This window comes from Primulina tabacum, chromosome 2, assembly GCF_025594145.1.
Source record: "Primulina tabacum isolate GXHZ01 chromosome 2, ASM2559414v2, whole genome shotgun sequence".
Lineage (NCBI taxonomy): Eukaryota > Viridiplantae > Streptophyta > Magnoliopsida > Lamiales > Gesneriaceae > Primulina > Primulina tabacum.
The window spans coordinates 50,881,302-50,901,093 of NC_134551.1; the positions used below are offsets into that span (position 1 = coordinate 50,881,302).

A 19,792-nucleotide genomic window follows, 5' to 3' on the forward strand; every position below is an offset into this window, starting at 1 on the left:
AAATAAGATTATATGGTAAATATAAAATAAAATCAAATACAATAATTATTAAATATAAATTTTAAACTACATGCATGATTTTTACCATAAAAATTTGAAATATAACCAAAGAAATAAACTTTCATGAAAAAATACTATTTTTTATGTTTGTTGGATTAGTTATTTTGATTTCAAAATAATTAAATAAAAATATTAAAAATATCATATGTAAAAGTTCTTATATTTTGACAAATGTTAATAAATGATTATTATAATTTATATTTATTATAAATATTATGTCATATATTTTTTTAAAAATAGAAAATAACTTATGTGTTTTAACTGCTCATTAATATCTATTTTTCATGCATTACATATTTAAAGTTTTGATTAATAATTGATTTTGACAAGCAGATGCATGTAACTTTTCAGTTATACAATTCAATAAAATAATCATATATATAAGATATATATTTATTATAATTTTTTATTTTCATTTTTTTGAATTTTTATTATATTTTAAAATCAAAATCAAAATTATATATGTATTACAATATAAAATTTTCATATTGATAGTTATTATCTTGTTTGAAAGAAAAAATATATGTGAATACATAATTTATTTTACAATCAAATAATTTTCATATACATTAGTTAATTAATAATTTTTTAAAAAATATATAATTTATATTTTCATCAGGAATTCAGATGTCATATATTTTTTTTATGTATTCGTATGTGCTTAGTGGTTATATATGTATGTAAATTTGACATTACAAATTATTTGCTTCTTTGAGCTATTTTTAATATCAAATATGTCGTAATATTGAACATTTGAAATCATGTTTTTTAAGTTTTAGAGTTGTATATATTTTTGTCACTTATTTGACTGGATTTTTTAATTTTCTTAAAATTTCATAAATAAAACATACATAGAAATTTAAAGTTGTAAATCAAAAGATCACATACTACCAAATTTTGTGTATTGAATTTATAAATTTGTCAGAGATATAATTTTTTGAAAAATTGTTACTATGATCCATTTTTAAATATCAAATAAAATAGTTATACAATATGTGATACGGTGAAATTATTTGTTTAACAGTTATGCTTTAAATTTAAATATTATGAAAGCTGATTTTGGAATTAAAACCAAAAAAGATTTTAATTCTAATTTTGGTTTCACTATTCTTGAAAATATGATCGAGTTTACCTTTATATTCTTAATGTTTCAAATATTATTGAATTTTATTTATTGAATTTTTAAATTTGTCTGATATATGATTTTTTTAAAAAATATTTCTAAAATATTTAAATTTCTTATTATAACTAATTCTCTGAATTCTTATAAGAAAATTATATTTTATGATATTATTAATATATTAACATTCATAATTATTGATATATATATTTTTTAATAATTTATTAAACGTTTTGGTTTCAATTCTTAGTTAAGAAAAAACAACAAAATATGTTAGTATTAAACTTCGTATTATTATATTATTATATATTCATCATGTTATTCTATTATTGTATATATAATTATTATTTTTCATATATCTTATTTTGATACTATAATTTATTAATTAATTATAAACTGCATTAAAAAATAATTACAAAATTGCATTATAATCATAGAATAAAAATGTATAGGAAAATTAAAAGAATAAAACATCTCAAGGTAGTATAAAGATGAATTATTTGAGAAAATTAATAAAGGAGTTATATTTTATTCTTGAAATGATTAAAATTACTACAATCAATATATATTGTAGTGATAATTCATTAGCATTTGTTAGACTATTAATTATATACTAAGTTGAATAATTAAACTGCTAATTAATTATATATTAGGTGGAATAAATATAAAATTTTTCTATTTAATTTTTGCTCTTACAACAATTAGAATTATATATATATATTCATATTAATTTTTTTGATTTGTATTGATAAGGATGTCATTTTTATTTTTTGAAAATTGTTAAACATGACCCACGATCCACATTTTTATAGCTATATAAATATAGATAAAAAAATACATTTTTATTATCAAATATATCATTTTTAATGTATCATTGTTATTAGATTTCACAAAAAATTGTGTAGAAAATTTCAATATAATTAATCTAACAATACACAATTTAAGGGGATAGTAGAAAATTTACAATGAAAAACTTTGTCATTCTTTTTACACTATTACATGTATAATAGATAAATATATATTTTTTAAATGTTTTTTCTTTTAATATTTTTAATCAAAAATATATATTTTTATTCAAAAATATATTATTTTAATATTTTTTCTAAGAATATGTACCAAAAAATTGTTATTTCTCTAATGTATTTTTATTATAAAATTTCTATTCAATTTTGCGTAACATTATTTTCAAAATTTCTTATGTTGTAATTTTTATTAAAAAAATAAAAATGCTACTATGATCTTCATGTATTTAATGAGTTCAAAAAAACAAATGCACCAATAAATGTATAAACAATACATTGACAGATAGAAGGACCCTAAGTTTAAAAAAAATCTGTATCTACTGTCGACATTATTTATTTATTTTTTAAAAAAACACTATTTATTTTTTAAGTTCATATATTATGTGTCAACTTACATTGCACAATAACAATAAATTTAAGATTTAACTGTAATGTTTTTTTAACATAAAACGGGATTAATATTTTAATTGATCATTAAAACCATATTCATCTTTCTTTTTCTTTTTCTTTTTTGGCAAACTAGACTTTCGAATATTTATTTCAGTTTGGGGAATAATTAAGAATATGTAAATTGATCTTTACAGAAATAGGTAGCTTTTGGCAACCATTATCGTTTATTGCATAGACCTTAAAAGGGGCTGTAAATGTTTGGACACAGATTTCAGTGTCTCAATCCAGAAAAAATTATACAATATATATGTTAGTAGTCTAACAGCTAACATAGTAATGTTTATCTTTCGGCTGTACAATACAAGAGTAAAATGTATAAATTTGCTACATACAGAGTGTAAATCACCTACGTTTTTTCTTCTTTCCAGCAAGAATTGGCTGAATCTGTAGCCTCCTGCTGAATGCCTCATTGAAAAGGAATCGAGTTTGAAAAGCAGATATGATCGGGAGCCATGCTAAGACGGCCACAGGAAAGAAAAGAAGGACGCCCATGCCATAGTCGTAAGCTCGGGCAAACACACGAGTGAACTCCCACAAGCCAATACACTCCATCTTAGGCCTCAGAGTTTGTGAAACCTGATCAATAAGCCAAGAATTAAGACTGAAAACGCTACGCGAAGAGCAGAATTTGACATAAACACGAACGTTGTTTCAGACTAACCAATATCAAGCCCCAACCCGTTGGCAGAAAAGCAAGACAACAAATGATCAAATCTTTGAGAGATAAATCACATATGAACGAAAGAGTTACTATTGTTGCCACAACACCCAAGAAAAGGATGACTTTGAACAGCCGGAATGCCATGTGAAAATTGGCACTGAGATATTGCCTCCCCAAGTTTACGACCTGCTTAATAATAACATAAATATGCAACTTAGACGTTTCTTTGAGTAAAAAACATTTCAAAGGGAACCACAGAATCTTGAATTTACCTTGAGTAGCAGAAATATCACGACTATAACCGCCCACGATAGCACATACACAAGAAAGTTCTTGCTCTGTTTAGATATATCAAGGTGATATACCAAACCATATTGATAAATAAAAAATCTCAACGAGAGAAGTAATTCTATAATCAGCGAAGTGATCCCAGAGTGAAGAAGGTGAGCTTGCTCTTCATTCCACCAGGAGTGCCAGCTTTTATCTTGCTGGATTCCTATTCCACCCTGCTGTTTGATCCATTTGTTCCAATCTGTCCAGTCATCTACTATCTTTCCCCAGTCAAATCCAGAAGGATTAAACAAAAATGGTGCAAAAAGCCAAGTCATTGACATGAACCAGATTGCATATGTTATCAACACGTATGCCTTGCTGCTCTCGTATGACCATCTAAATAAATCATAAACAATAAGAAGCAGCAAAAGCTCGAACCCTTTAACAAAGTGACTCCGCGAATATAATCTATAGTTTTCAGTAAAGCTGGAGTGGAAAATCACCACTTTGCGTCCGGTGGGTCTATACTTGGCTCCCCCATGAAGTATTGTTCGGCCATAGTAATGAGATTTTGTCCCATAAGAAAAGGTAAAGAAAACAGAAGCTAACTGCAGTTGCATGAGAACAAAATCTTTAATGGCGTTGAGGAATCCTCTCTCAAGTCCTATCTCAATAACCATTGGCAAACCTGTTAAGAGCCCGAGTTGTATAAATGATTGGGAGGCCAAAGCTGTTTCCAACGATTTGATGTTTTTCACTTTAGCCTCTAGCAGGAGGGATCTTTGAAGACCACTTAGTACCAGGTAAAGCTGTCCATAGAGAAACAGGTATACTGCAATCATGGATATCTGCAAAATTGGAAAATGTAGTGTGAAAGTAATCAACAAATTTCAAGATAAAATTATTCTGCCTAAATTTACATCAAATGTAATTTGAGTGACTATTAGTTAATAAGTATTTATAACGTTCAAGGGAAAGAAGCACAAAAGATTTCAGAATTCAGATAAAACTTACAAGGCTGTTAAAATAAAAGCCAACAGTGGTGAAATAACAAGAAAGCATCCGAAAGAAGTCAAATCTACGTCCAAGGCGGTAAATATCACGACTAAGAGTTTGCTCACTGTTCCCGTTTGCCACTTTGGCTTCAAATTTTGAAATTTGGTTCAGTCCAACATCGCGGCCTTTCCCAACTTGAATATACTCATGATATGTAACATATCCCTTTCGCAGTGTAGTATTGAATCCTGTAATGTATAAACTCTAAGTTGCATTCACAAATACCATATAATTATTGTAGAAAAACAACAGGGCAAATTGCAAACAAGTACCTGCATAGACATCCTCACTCAAGTTAATTGTTTTTGATGCCTTGCTAATGCCACCTCTTGTCAGGTGAAATATTCTGTCAAATAAATCAGGATGTCCATAATGGAATCGAACCCTGCATTATTTCATGACCGTGAAAAATACAATCATTGAGTTGTTTAGGATCCAAATGCAAATTAAATTCATGTAACAAGCACAAAAACTGTAACACCAAAGAAAGTGAGCATGATAATAAGAATAGTTTATCCTAACTTCGATTTGATTCCATTAGACAACAAAAACTAGTTCATTACCTGAGAGGATTTGCTAGAATTCTTTGACCAATTGTGACAAAGCTGGTCTCTTGGTAAGACATAAACCATGCCAAAGAAGAAACACTGCAGTACAATATTATATTAGATTTCATGGAGGATTCTCATGATAATACAGATAGAAAATGTCATCCCTTTTTTCTTCACCTTCTTCTCAATGTTCTTGCATGTATTCATGACATATTTAGCACCTTTTCCTTGTGAAACAACTAATATATCACTTCATATGATGTCTCAACAAGGCTGAAGAGCTAATAGTTAACAAAATTAATATTGACATTGAACATTTTTCTTATGGCTTAAGATAAAATACTAGATGGTATTTGGGAAAGCTTCTTTTCTGTACAGGAGAATTAGGCAAAACCTGAAATTATCATTCAGATCAACGAAAAAAATAGTTTCTCGTTCACTTCTTTCACAACTGTGACAATTATGTACTAGAAATTAATTTTGAATATGGAACTAAGCAATCTACTATCCTAACAAAAGCATCTCAAAGTTCTTAAGATGTAGCAATTAGTGTAATTTCATCAAATGCTGCAATTTTTCTGAGGAAGCCAAATTCTAGTTTCAATGACTAAAAAAACACATAGTGCAAGAATCATCAGAAGATATCAATCTGTTGCCTAGTTTCTGTACATAATGAGGCAAATTTTATGTCAAGAATCTTAAGAGCTGACCTTCCGGTGAATATGTGCTCTCTCATGCCAAGAATAGTAGGCCTCCTTCCCTGAACTCGTTGAAATTCTTGCAGTAAATTTCTCATCTTGAGAGATTCCTCCAGATAATTATCCTGCCAGAACATTGTAAGATACCACACCATGAAGCCATGGAAAACTTGGAAGGGAGAAGAGTATAAAAACAAAAAATACAATACCTGGTTCATATCGATTGCTTGCAGAGCTTCACCGCGTGTGAAAATTATTGAATGATTTTGATTCTCGGGTTTACCTTCTCCTATATTTGGTGATCCAGGAAGTTTTATGCGATAAATTTCCTGCAAGAAAATCAAGTTAGTAACTCTGACTAGTAAAATTTCAAGGTTATATGATAAAAGAATTGTGTTCATTGCCTTCATGTAAATCGATTGGAAGCGTATAAAATCAAATTTTTATCTGCAACTTTGTGTTAATTGAAATTCATGCAAATACCGAAACCATTAGATTTCATGATATTTGTTGCAACCACAAAATGTCTTTCGCACTTTAACAGATGAAGGTAGCAATTGAAAGAAACAGCCACCAATAAAAATGCTGAAATGAAACTGTTATTTCGAAATATAATGTATGAAAAGATCCTCCCAGAGAACAAAATTTCTCTACAAGGGATAAATAAACCTTATCCCTAGCAATGCTAGTATCAAAACTCTAGGAAGAATAATTGAATGCATATCAACTTCCCCCCTCCTCACATTTTATTCTTCTCCTTTCCTCCCCTTCCACGTGAACTGTGGCTAGCTATTGACCTCCTTGACTTGGGCCATGATCCTTCTCTTGTTAAATCTTTTAAACTAACCTTCCTTCCTCAACTTTCTCGGCCCAATATTTCGTGCCATATCAATATTATTTATTATCAGAGATTAAATTTTTTTCGACAGAAAGCAATATTTTATTAACATGAGACTTTAATTACAAAAAGCAGGCCAGAAGTTTATGCATTATATAGTAAGACCGGGGTCATATTAACATAATAATATAAGACCTGAATTCCTATACAACTTTGAGACCGAAACATCTTGTCATTATGACATGTTTCTCTCATCAATGTTATTTTTATGAACAGAGCAATACATCTCATTTAGTTGCTACCTGATCAAATCCATTGACAGCTCTGACTAATATAGAAGAATAAACTTTCTGAGTTACCCCACTCACAATCTCTTCTTTCTCTTCAACATACGCAACACGCAGAGCAGGATACCTATGAACAAAGTTGGATAATATATTTTTTTAAGTGTATCAGCCAAATATATTTGTCATACACTGATAAATTTTGAATAGAACTCTTGTCTTCAGAACTACCTCTTCATTAAATCAAGTATGTCTTGGGCCTGAGGATCTCCAGAGGATTTTTGGGATCCGTATATTTGACATGAAACAACATGAGTAAATTTCATGTCTGTTAAGGCATCAAGTTGTGCTGATAATGTATCGTTTGCCTTATCAATTGCATCGTAACTTTGGATAATATCTGGTGAGCATGTCATACAACATGAAATGTTTCTTGCTCAAATTCACATTTCAAAATAGCCTCAAACTGGATCCTGATGCAATTTTACACTGCTGAATAAATTAATGAAACTTACCATCATCCTCAGTCATGTCCAGAAAAGCTTGTAATTTGAGGGCTTTCCTGTAATACATCATTCCTCTAACTGTTTGAAATATTAAAAAAAGAGTCAATATTGTAAACATTTTGGACACTAATATATTTTTCACAAAAACAGATGTCAATTATGCTCTCATGACTTACCGGTCCTGCTCAGTGTTTGCCCTCGGAAAGAAGCCCAGTCTCTTAAGTCTTCTTCATTGATTTCGTCATTTACACTGTCTGGTTTTTCACTGCCTATGCGTTCGAGAAAATTTTCCCATTCATCTGAGAGCAAATGGAAAAGAACATGATGAGACAGTCGAGACAGTCGAGAGGCTATTATACCCAAAAAAAAAGGAAAAAAATTGCCCTTCAATGATAACCTGGATATATCCTTTGCATATAAAAGTTAATCGAAACCCCTTCCTTGGCTGAATGAAGCTCCTTCTTCGAGAACTTAACTTCTTCCATGAAGTGGGGTGTTAGGACACTGTAATTAAAGTGGATCAACAAGGTGATGACAACACATTTTGTACATTGATAGATAGTCAATGTTATATGGGATGATGGACTTTTTAATCAAATTGGCAGAGAAGCTGTGAAAGTTTGATTTGAAAAAGAGTCTTACGAGTTTGAGATGATTAAATTATATTGCTTTACTTAATCAAAATATAGCAGAAATGATAGGAACCAAGGAAAATGCAGGAGGAGGATAAAAAAAGAGAACACACCTGAATGACAACATACTGCGCACTTTTGGAGCTTTAGGCATATCCATGAAGAGAGAAGTAGCAAAAAATGAAATCCGTCTACGAGCTTCCAAGTTTGAAGGTATATACATAGCTTTGTCTTTGACAGTAAGCAACAAATGAAAACGCTTAATCTGTCATAAAAAATTGGGCAGATACATTTGATATTTCATTTGGTGTGTATTTGTACACTTGGCTCTACAGCTCGTTATTTCATTTGGTGTCTACTTGTACACTTGCTCTAGAGATATATTGTGTAACACAATATCAATATGAAACCAACTCTTCATAACACAAAATAGGGACCAAATAAAGGTACCTTTTCTATCAAAGGATCAGAATCTGGCAATGGGAAATGAATGGAGTGACTCGATGCAAATAATTCTGGCTCAAAGTGGCTAAAGAATTCGGTTTCGTCTCCTTCTAGTTGTTGATAAGCGTGGAGCAGATCCAGCGTTCTAATGCATAAATATTGAATGTAGTACTTAAATCAAATAAAGCAGAGATGGTAAAGATACTGAAAAAATCTCTGAACCTTATGCTTAACATTGACCTACACCAACCTGGAACCATTTACCAACAAATCATCAGTTACAAGCTCAAAGATATCTTGAAGCACCTTCACAACTTTGTAATGATGATCTTCATTACCATCAACCTTAGTAAAAGTATCATGTTAGTAACACCTAAATATAGAGGTTCATGACCTAAGACAAACTTTTACTTCAACAAATATATTGGAACTTGCTTATGAAAAATTACCAGAAGCTCGACCAAGTCAATACATTTAGCGTATAAATCTTGCACTTTACTTATGTGTAGGTCCTCAAGGAGAGATGACTTTGCAATACTTTCCTCAAATTCATCAATTATACCCGATATTATTCTGAAAAGAGAATAAATTGCTCTAAAACATCAGTAGAGGAATAAAGATGAGACTGTAACCTATGGGTTGTGAATTACAACAAACAAAGATGAAATTTCTCGCTCTGTTCTTGATAGGTCCAGTTTCTTCTAAATTACTATATGCAACTAATAAAAAAATTGTCTACCTTCTCTCTAGGTCACCCACCACAAGGATATCCAATATGTACTTAAGTGATTCATAACATTCAATCACAACCAAGTACATGTAGTTATCCTTTCTAATCCTTTTCAAGAGAGTGTCGTATTTTCCCACAAAATCTCTGGCAATGCTAAGTGCTGTGGATAACTGCAATCAGAAGGAAGAGACAATGATATTCTAAGCATCATTTTCATCTTACACAAAGGAGTTTGAACCCAAATGATATACCTTATTAGCTAAGAGGAAAACAGGCCAATAGACCCGGCCTGAATATAACTCGGAAGACATGGGTATTATCATCAAATCCATTTCCCTGTTCGGATTGTCGAATATTAAACATTACTAAAATCAAACTCAAGAAATATTGATTACGAAAAATTATAATAAGACATTGAAAGGCACAATCAACCTGTTGCTTATTAGATCCTCGTCACGAAAGCTACTTATAATTTGGTTCCATACAAGAACAAACTTTATAACTCCACCTTTCTTGTTCTCTAAATCCTGAAATTAGCTTGGTTAAGAAAGCAGCAATAATTTACAAAAATCAAAAAGTTCATTTTGTAGTACAATTTCTAGAAAAAGACCTTCAGAAATCCAGGGTGGCAGAGCCAATCTGTGATCCATTCTTTATTATCTTTTGACTGCGGTGGAATAAGGCTGGCATTGAATGCAGAAGCCAAAGTGTCAAATTTACTTCGCAACATCCCCTGAGTACGAATCTGGTTGGAAACAAAATTATTGAGAAAAAGATTATCTCTACTTCATGAAAGAGAAGATATGAGAATAAAAATGGAAGATGGCTTACTTCACCAAGATGGTGCAGAATTCCATAAACTCCACCAAAGACAGAACAATAGATAGAATACCATATTTGCGCATCCATGAAGTATACCTACATAAAAATGAAGGAAAAATCACTTGAAAAGTGCATTGGCATGTTGTAAATTGACTTTAATCAGGGGAAGTATATTGCATCTTAACATGCTCCAACATTCTGGTATGACTTTAGGCACTCACAAGGATAATGGGAGACCAAATAGCTGCAATTGCGCAGGCATTGCTCTTGACTGAATGATAAACCAACATCAGATGATCTATAAAATGAAATTGCAAATTTTCAAATTTATTGTCCAGATGATCTCAGTGGCTACCTTTAGGGAAAAGCTCGTGCCAGTCATAGTTTTTAATCCCAATTCTCATGATCTGTCTTGTTGGCGATATTAGTGGTTTGATCTGCATATTCCAAATACACAAATTTACAGGTGCCTTCATGAGTTTTTTTAACATCGTCATTAGAATACAGCCAACATCCCATAACAAGAATTCTGTAAGCAGTAGTTTCAACTTCCCATCAAAAGAATTAAGTTCGTAAAATATATTTTCATTCGTATCAAGGACGTTGTCAATTTGACTGTCAGTGCCATTTTAAAATATCTAACAAAAGAGGTACTTAGTTCTTCCATTCAAATATTTTCTCGCAGAAACTTGTCTTGTAAGTTTGATTTCACAACTCTGCAATTGACACGAAGCATAATAGTGATCTTTGGTTCAAGATACGCACAAATTAAACTACTATGTTATTCTTGGTATACCCCAGATTGATGTGGATACCGGATAAGAATGTGTAAACTACTCACCTCAAATGTATAGCTGAATGAAAATTTGCTTAGCAATAAAAGCATCCAAAACAATGTGTACCTGAAGCAACACCAAAATTTATCCCTGTCAGAAAAGACATCATAGGCAAACCAAATAAACAAAAATTGAAGAAAACGAATAGTGCAGAGATTTTGGAAATACTTCAGGAGGGATACTTGGCTCTCCTGCATTCCTCTTCCAATATATAACCTAGGCTACAAATTCGGAGTATTTGCAAAAAGTGAAAGAAGACACATGTACTAAAGTAAGAATCACATGATAATATTTATATTAGCAAACTGAAAGAAAAAGTGGAAACAATGATCAAAATACTACCAATAAAATTATTAAGAAACAAAAAAATTTGACAAAGGAAATCTTTAGACATTTGTGTTTCTCGATGGTGAGTTCTATCTAATATAATACATGGTATAAAAAAAATAAATTATTAAAACTCTCTCTTCTGTATCCATGTACATTTAATATATCTAGTTCTCAGAAGCAGGATCGGAAGCTGAAGCACTTTTATTTGGGAATGGATCATTTAAAATAGTAATTATTAAACATCTCAACTAAAGTTTCAATTTCCTTGGAAACTAAGAAACAATTTTCCCTAGCTTCTCACCCGTGTCCACCAAGACAGCATAGTACACATTTGAGTATTGGATGTCTCGATATATTTTCCAACCGCAGGCACAAGGAAAAGAACCATATTGACTGCATTACTGGTCAAGTAAAATGCAACTGCTATCATGTACGAAGAATAGCACCACTCTCCCAGCCAGCTTCCATTCCGTGTAGAGTAACATGTATATTTTCCTCTAGATTTCGCATAAAATATTGGAAGAATGATGGTCCACATCATTGCCATTACCATCTTCAGCACATCTTTTCTACGATGAGCAGTGTCCATAGTTCTTCTAGCTTTCCATGTGAAAACGATGTCAAAAATAGCTGCAAAATCAGTTATTTTTTTTCAAATTGCTTTCGCATAAGTTTAATATATGCTAATGTAATACCTGGAATTCTATAGTTTTGACTTGAATTAGATTTTAAGAAAGAGATGAGAGGTTCAAGTATCACTTCAATTGAATGAGTCTCCCTGGCACATATAAAACATTGATGCGCACCTTGAATGAGCTTAAGAACTGCTGATGTAATGAATATGCTCATAACATCCTCCAGTATTGATGCATCAAATAGTTGTATAGGAGATTCCAAATCATGACAAGCCATAATTATCATTGCCTAAACAAAATAAAAAAGTAAAAATTTGGTTCTGCATATTTTACCAAGAAAAAAAGCACAAGTAGTGGAGCCACAAAAATATACCTGGAGGGATAAAATAAGAAAGCTCCACATTCTATCAAAGCTTCTGAAAATCTGCCAAAAAGAACGTATTTCTGCAAAATTTGTCTTCCCTAGCCATATTGGCCGCCGAGTCTCATCTGCAGTGGTTGGAGAATTGCCCTAGCATAACATGTTTGTAGAAAAAAAATTAATGAAAATTTTACGTCTTTGTCTACATATTGTTTGGCCCTGGTCGAAAATGATAAGCCACTCAGATGCACAACCAGAAGAGGGAAGACGAGTGAAATTATGAGAACTACTTCCCAAAGCTGAATTCTCTAATATTACATGTGATGTAATGATATGGAAATGTGATTTGAGAAGCAAGCTTACTCCCATTTCATCATCTTCATTGTTTTCTCTTCTGGCTTCCTCACGGATCTCATTTGGTGCTCGGGATTTCTTGGGCTTGTCATTTTTTAAAGGGTCTACACAAAAGAAATCATGGTCCAGGCGCATGGGCCAACCTATCCCAAAGCAATCTGGAGACCTGGATTTAACAAGAAAGCATGGTAATGCAACTTCTACTTAAGATAAAGTGACAACCCCAGCCAAAGTGTTTTCCTAAGGCTGCATCGGAAGTCCATTTCTTACCAGAAAAACTCATTTAGGTCATCATAGTTCCTCCATGTTGAATGATCAGTTGTTCCATTTCTGTTTTTCATAGCTTCCTGCAATAAAGATGACATAAATTATAAACATGGGCCAAAAATTTCACCAACTGAAATGATATCTAAGCTTCACAGTACCTTAAGTATAACCTCATATATGGGAGAAATTATACAGTTAAGAAAATTCTCTGATCCTCCTCCATATGCTGGCGTGACTCTTTCTCCAGTTATCATACTCAGTGCGCCACTCAGCATTCCATGCAATTCACTTGCCATCTGAAAGAAACTAGTATTGACAATACTCGCACATCTGTTCATACTCGTACATATATACTAATTCTTAGTAATTAAAATAGAAAAATAGCTCATTATCATGAACTATTTCTATGATTCTATAATAATTTTCCAAAAAATTCGAGGGACATAGGAATCTACGAGGATGACGTAACACTTTGAAGCAAGAGAACTAATGAATACAGTAGCATAAAAAGTGCTAATGTATCAATCCAGTATCCCCGGCTTCATCTGAGGAGGTTGGCCAGATTTATCAAGAAATGAGGCTCTAAGCATCCCCAGAAACCAGTTAGAGAACTGAATGCGTGAACATGTTCGAGCGTATACGTCTGTGGATTTAACGACCTTGGACAACCATTGAACGGTTCAAACTCAATTTAATGATCATGCTTCAAGTGAAATCATACCTCAAACATTTAAGGACAAAGCTGAAATCTGTACAACGAGCTTTAAAAACTGTGAAGCATCAGGTGATGGCAAAAAGAAATCAACTTACATGGTGGAATATGTAGCACAAGCATTCTGGCATAAATCTTAAGTTTGCTGCTTCTCCCCATATTAACAGGTAAAGTGCAATATATAAAAGTTTGTGTTGTTGTGAGTCCTGTTTTAAATATGGCAACCTGGATAAGAGAATGAAATATGTGGTCATGTCACTAAAGGTAAAATTTGAAACACAAGTTTTTGTACGCTCTAGAGAAAGTTAGCAGAACAAAATCAAGAATGAGAACAATGAGGAATCTTCTGTAGTGCCTAGATAACATCTACCAAGCATGGTTCTTAAAAAATTCCACAACTCAAAAACTTCATTTCAGTTCAAACGAAATAGCATATTACTCACCAAATGTTGCTTTTTCTGTTCAGAAACTTGCACCACTCTGTGTAATTTTTAAAAAATTTATTCATCAGTGCATCCAGAGCTCCATCCACTAACTATTATCCAAAAATATTTCTTAAAGACATCAGGAAAAAGGAAACAAAAATATCTTCAGAATCGATTGTTTAGTGAATAGCATTAGGCACACCTTTGATGATTGTTTATGAGAATGCCGAACATGCGTATTGGCAAGCAGGAGGATTAAATGTTCTCTTTGGTTGGCAACATTTCCCTTCTAATAAAAGTTGACAAGCAAACCAGTTTAAGATATGGATAGAACAAATAAGTTAAGCAAGTTTGGACATATATTAAAAATACTGAGAACTAGAATATTGGAGAAACAAAGAAACAGAGAGGCACCTGAAATCCGAAGCAAAACTGAAGCCAATCAAACAAATCAAGGTAAGGTGCTTGCTGTCGGAAATCATCCAGGAAAGGCAAACTTCGAACATTGCGGACAGCAGCCACTGCAGCTTTAATCTGTACACCTCTACAAATCATCAGAAGTCATTTTATCTACTATAATGATTGTGTGATGCCGTATCATGCTAAACAAACCGAACTATCAATTGAAGTGCCTTTTAAACATAATAACACTGAATTGTTATCGAAGAGCGCAAGACCTCAGGAAGTTGCATTATTGCATGTGGAATGCCTCCTTGGTCAAGAGGAAGAATGTTATATGGCATGTAGAATTCAGATCTTGCATTTTCAGTCTCAGCATGGGCCTGTAGAAGAGTCAAATGCAGTGTTGATGTTTTTTGTGTAATCAAGGATACTAAACCAATCAAATGAGTTTCATAGCCATCATAAATAGGAAATTAAGAAACATTGGCCTAAGAGTAAAAGGGAAAATGAGACTCAAAGGAAACCTGTGAACCTGCAGCTGAAGTGACCGTATTTAATACTTCAAATAAAATCGATGCAATGCCACGTGCTCTAATCAACCTCTCTCTGGTAAGAGAAACATTAACAATTTCAATAATTATCCTAATAGATTAATAACCAGATATCTAGAAGAACCAGAACCGTCACCTATTCTCCAAAGTATATTCTCCACCATGTTTGATGATGTAATCTTTATACTGTCTATAAACACGTCTTAATTCACGTAAATCACTCTTTTCTCTCCTTTTTCTGATTGTAACTTCTTCATCCTGGGGAAAGTAATTTAGATAGTGAAATAGATAATTAAGACATCTTTATGGCGAACATTTTTTTTCTTAAGTGTGTTCCTGGTTTTGAGTTATAGAGTTGTAAAAATAACCAACCATGGAGTTTCAGAGATCATAAATAATGCGACTCTTCCAATTTTAGCAACATAAAATTATACATCACATCAAGTAACCTATAGACACACAATGTGTGCTAAGGATCATTTTCAGTTTCGAAAAGATAACACCATAACCTTATCATCATCAAGAATTATTATACCAAAGCCTCGAGCAATGCCTAAGGGACTCAAAACTTTACGAATATGTGTTTTAGAACAAGTACCTTGCTTCTTGATTAATATTGAACATGTTTTATTGATTACAAACAAACATAGGCCTCTGAATATTGAATTTAGAAAAATATGGTAAACAGAAAGTTATATGGTAAAAATTGTGACGATAGGTGCATTTTACGTAAAAGGGCAATGACGAAATTTTTTTTCCTTGTCCCTTTAGGCCTCAGTTTACCTGTTCAAGCCGCTGAAGAAGAGAAGTTTTGAACTGTCGAACACCTCGACCACTTGAATTTCTGTCTAAGTTATGTGCAACTTCAAAGGCATGAAATCGACCTGAGTGAAAAACTTGATCAATTTGTGTTTGAACCAACTTGTAAGAGAGATTGAAAACCCAATATCATCATGGCAAAGCATTTTTAAAACGCAAGAAATAGAATCAGCAAACCCCCTATGCAAATTAAATTTGTGCACTATAAACAAAAAAACATTTAGCAAATAATGAAATAAGCCAAGGATGAGACAGCAAAAAGTTTTCGGCTCAGTCATATTCCCATTCAAATAATTCAAGAACCAACAGATTGTAACTCAACGAAGTTAAACCTGAGAATTCCCATCAGAATGCAACCAAGACGTAATGCCGCTATCAGAGTATTACATATCATGTAGAAACCTTATTTTGAACATATAGGAACGACTTTCAGAGCCCTGACACACAAACAAATTTCACCTCTAAATTATAATGGAAAAAGGCAAATACAAAAAACAAAATTTAAATTTCAAAACATCTCAATTTAATCAAAGTTGGCACTTCCTTCTACCAAAAGCACATTTTATTAACTCGAAAAAACTTCACCATTCAAGAAATTCAACAGTCACTTCACAAACTCATATTTTAGTTGAAACTATCACAAACTATATACAATGAACACTCACATAAATAAGCAACACGGGGCTCTTCAACTTCAATCTGATTGGCCACACGAAGAAATTTCTGAATCTCCGAAACCAAAGTAACAGGCAGCTTCTCACTGTCAAAGGGCTCCGGCACATGCTCACGGCCTAGAGTGAGCGATCTTATAAATGGCCGCTTAGTATTAGCAGTATCGTAAACTCTTCTCCGGCTAGTGCCAGCAGAATTTTGGTTCGCATCATCTGTGGGTTCTGCAAGAACAATTTCTGCCATTTTGTGGGATACCAAGAAAATCTTGGGAGTGGAGAACAGCAGTGCTGAAATTGCATGGACAAAGGGTATATATATTATGGGATCTTGTGTGTATATGCATTGTGTTTTTTGGGATCTATTGAATATTGTTTAATATTTTGTGGGTTTTGGCCTTTTGGGGTGCTTTTGGTTATGCGAGTCATCTTTTTTGTTTTCAATAATTTGCTTTAGCTTTTGTTGAAATCTTGAAGTTGCTGCGTGCTCAAGTTGGTTAAGACTATTGTGAAATGAGTTAATTATATTTATATTCACAAAAATTCGTGAGACAAGAAAACCATGTTATATGTACGATAATAAATAATATTTTGACATAAAAATAATATTTTTTCGTGAGTTACTTAAGTAAAAAATTTGTCTGCACAAGATTAATATATGAGATTAGCTAACAAAAGTTTTGGCGAAGAAATTTAGGTGTAAAACGGGAGAAAAGAAAAAAGACTTAAAGCCAAAAAGGAAAAACATCATGCCAAGGCATTGTCAACTAAGTTAAGGTATTGACCTCTTTTTATGTTCTTTTTTATGTATTTGTGTGTTCTTAGTTCTTATATAGGATAATTCAAATTACTTGTCTTCTATAATCCATTTTAACATCAAATAGGTCGTAATATTGAACATTCGAATTAATTTGGTTTTTAATTGTTGGAGTTGTAGCATATCAAATTATTTGAAATATTTTTGTCACTTACTTAACTGTAGAATTTTTAATTTTCTTATTATTGTTATTTTTATTTTCTTAAAATTTCATAAATAATTAAAATATATATAGAAATTGAAAAGTATATATCAAAAGATCTCATATACTACCAAATTTTGTGTACTCAATTCATAAATTTGTCTGATATATATATATTTTTTAAAAAGTGCAACTGTGATTTATTTTTTAATATCAAATAAAATAGTTATACACTATATGAGACAATGAAACTAATTGTTTATCAATTATGCAACAAAATTTATATATTTTGAGAGCTAATTTTGGAACTGAAACCAAGAAAAGATTTAGTTATGATTTTGGTTCTAATGTTCTTAAGAACTATGGTCGGGTTTACCTTTAGACATTTAATGCCTAAATCTTAATCAATCTTGGTAGATGTTTCAGATATCACAAAATTTTGTGGATTGAATTTATAAATTTATTGTATATATAATATTTTTTAAAAGTGCTACTAAAATATTTAATTTTCTTATTATAGCGAAACTCTCCAAATTTTTCTAAGCAATTCATATTTGATGAGATTATTAATATATTGACATTCATAATTGTTGATATAAATTCTTCTAATAAATTTATTAAACTTTTTACTTCAATTCTTTGTTAAAAAACCCATAAAATATGTTAGTATTAAACTTTATTATATCATATTATTTTATATTTATCATGTTATTCTACAGTAGTAAAATAAAGTTAATTTTTTTTCATATATCTTATGGTGATACTATAATTTATTACTTAATTAGAAATTACACTAAAAATATAATTACAAAATTACAATAAAATCATTAAAAAACATGTAGAGAGAAAATTAAAAGGATAAAACATTTAAATGTAGTATAAAGATGAATTATTTGATAAAATTAATATAAAAGTTACATTTAATTTTTTGAAGTGATATAAATTACTACGATGAATATATATTGTAGTGATAATTCATTAACATTTGTTACAATTTTACACATATATCATTATTGAGTTTTTTGGATTTGTATTAATAAGAAGGGGATTTGAGTATTTTCACAATTGAAAAACAAATAAATGATCCACACTTTTATAGGTATATATATATATATATATATATATATATATATATATATATATATATATATATATATATATATATATTATTTATTTATTTTCTGTTTGTGTAGAAAGAATGAAGTTATCAATATAAATTTTATTGTTTGGTATTAAATTATTAGGTTAGAAATAAGAGTTTAGTCGTGTTATTTTGCAAACAATTTGACTTAAAATATTTAACAAAAATGAATTTTTCCTGAGCAAGGATTTCACCAAATTTCGACGTTAAAAACATATATTATTCATAGAGACTACTTTTTCACTGTTTGCTGTAAAGAACCATTTTTATAGTGCATGGTTGAGGTTCAATCAGATGTATTCTTACAAAGTAATAATATAACATTAAATTGATCTTAAAAACAAATCATACAACTTCATAGCCAGACTCTCACATGGACACCAAAAGATTAAAGAGATGAGGAGCACAATGTTTAGTTAATCGTAGCTTTACAATATATTTTCTTTTGAATTTTTCTCACAGAACATATAATATTATTCCGACCTAATAATAAATTTTGTACCTTTCGATAGATCATGTGACTATGTCAAAAACTATAGCTACCTGTCATACTAATGGCAGCACAGATCGCACCGACTTGAGTGTTATCGAGTCGTGTTATTATGTTCATAAGTACACGTGGCGTCACTCTTTTACGGCTTACCTAGCTAACCAAATCAAGCAGCGCAACGTCAGCAAATTGACGTACGAGAATTTTCTAAGAGGTCACCTATTTCAGTACTACTCATAAAATAAAAGAAAAAATAATGGGTGAAATTTTGTGCAACTCACAAAAAGTTTTCATATTTAGGCAGGGGCTGGGATCGTAAAGAAGAAATTTAAAGCTCCTCACTTTTGTTCTGAGTAATAAATCACCTTTTGGTTAAAAAAAAGGAAGAACACCGGAACACGTTTAAGGGCGGGCTGTAAAAATTTATTAGTGGTGTCAATATCTTTATTCACAAAATTAAAGTAGTCGAAAATTTGCATTATTGGAGGCCTTTTTGCCATTATAGATCATAAAATGTGGACCTCGTCAAAAAGAGAAGAGATTTATAAAATTATTGGTTGATCTCTCTTTTGAGCAAACTTTGTTCCTTCCCCTCTAAGATTATGGAACGAGTACTTATATAAAATTGTTGGCCTTATGCGAATGAATACATATTCAGTCTTGTCGTTGTAGTGACATAAATCTCTTCTACATAT

The 19,792-nt window shown here is 31.4% G+C and overlaps 1 protein-coding gene across 3 annotated transcripts; it reads right to left on the reverse strand.

Annotated features, from left to right (window-relative positions):
- Positions 1-2,773: 2,773 nt before the first annotated feature.
- Positions 2,774-16,816, reverse strand: LOC142536694 (putative callose synthase 8). Of its 3 annotated transcripts, none has more exons than XM_075641961.1 (41): positions 16,505-16,816; positions 15,804-15,904; positions 15,157-15,278; positions 14,994-15,075; positions 14,745-14,849; positions 14,482-14,601; positions 14,270-14,356; positions 14,086-14,177; positions 13,741-13,867; positions 13,089-13,226; positions 12,934-13,010; positions 12,673-12,829; positions 12,322-12,459; positions 12,120-12,237; positions 11,615-11,943; positions 11,152-11,204; positions 10,989-11,073; positions 10,503-10,584; positions 10,369-10,418; positions 10,157-10,243; positions 9,936-10,070; positions 9,758-9,852; positions 9,577-9,661; positions 9,335-9,495; positions 9,045-9,168; positions 8,846-8,940; positions 8,602-8,740; positions 8,265-8,416; positions 7,917-8,023; positions 7,696-7,818; positions 7,529-7,597; positions 7,245-7,413; positions 7,032-7,143; positions 6,101-6,220; positions 5,904-6,016; positions 5,206-5,289; positions 4,915-5,027; positions 4,601-4,830; positions 3,586-4,434; positions 3,314-3,499; positions 2,774-3,228 (listed from the first exon to the last, which is right to left on the reverse strand). In XM_075641961.1, exons 1-41 carry the CDS (start codon positions 16,752-16,754, stop codon positions 2,995-2,997), a joined length of 5,895 nt encoding a protein of 1,964 aa, XP_075498076.1. In that variant the 5' UTR covers positions 16,755-16,816; the 3' UTR covers positions 2,774-2,994. The 3 variants fall into 3 exon arrangements, with proteins under 3 accessions (XP_075498076.1, XP_075498077.1, XP_075498078.1); XM_075641962.1 differs by having other exon boundaries at positions 10,989-11,049; positions 16,505-16,815; XM_075641963.1 differs by lacking the exons at positions 15,804-15,904; positions 16,505-16,816 and having other exon boundaries at positions 15,002-15,075; positions 15,157-15,279.
- Positions 16,817-19,792: the final 2,976 nt, after the last annotated feature.

Bases quoted from the DNA above. Each gene is read 5' to 3' on its own strand.
- LOC142536694 (XM_075641961.1), bottom strand. From the start codon at position 16,754: ATGGCAGAAATTGTTCTTGCAGAACCCACAGATGATGCGAACCAAAAT. The intron at 12,238-12,321 runs GTATATTTTTGT...TATTTTGTTTAG, and splicing joins TTCTTATTTTATCCCTCCAG to GCAATGATAATTATGGCTTG. The intron at 4,831-4,914 runs GTACTTGTTTGC...TATACATTACAG, and splicing joins GAGTGAGGATGTCTATGCAG to GATTCAATACTACACTGCGA.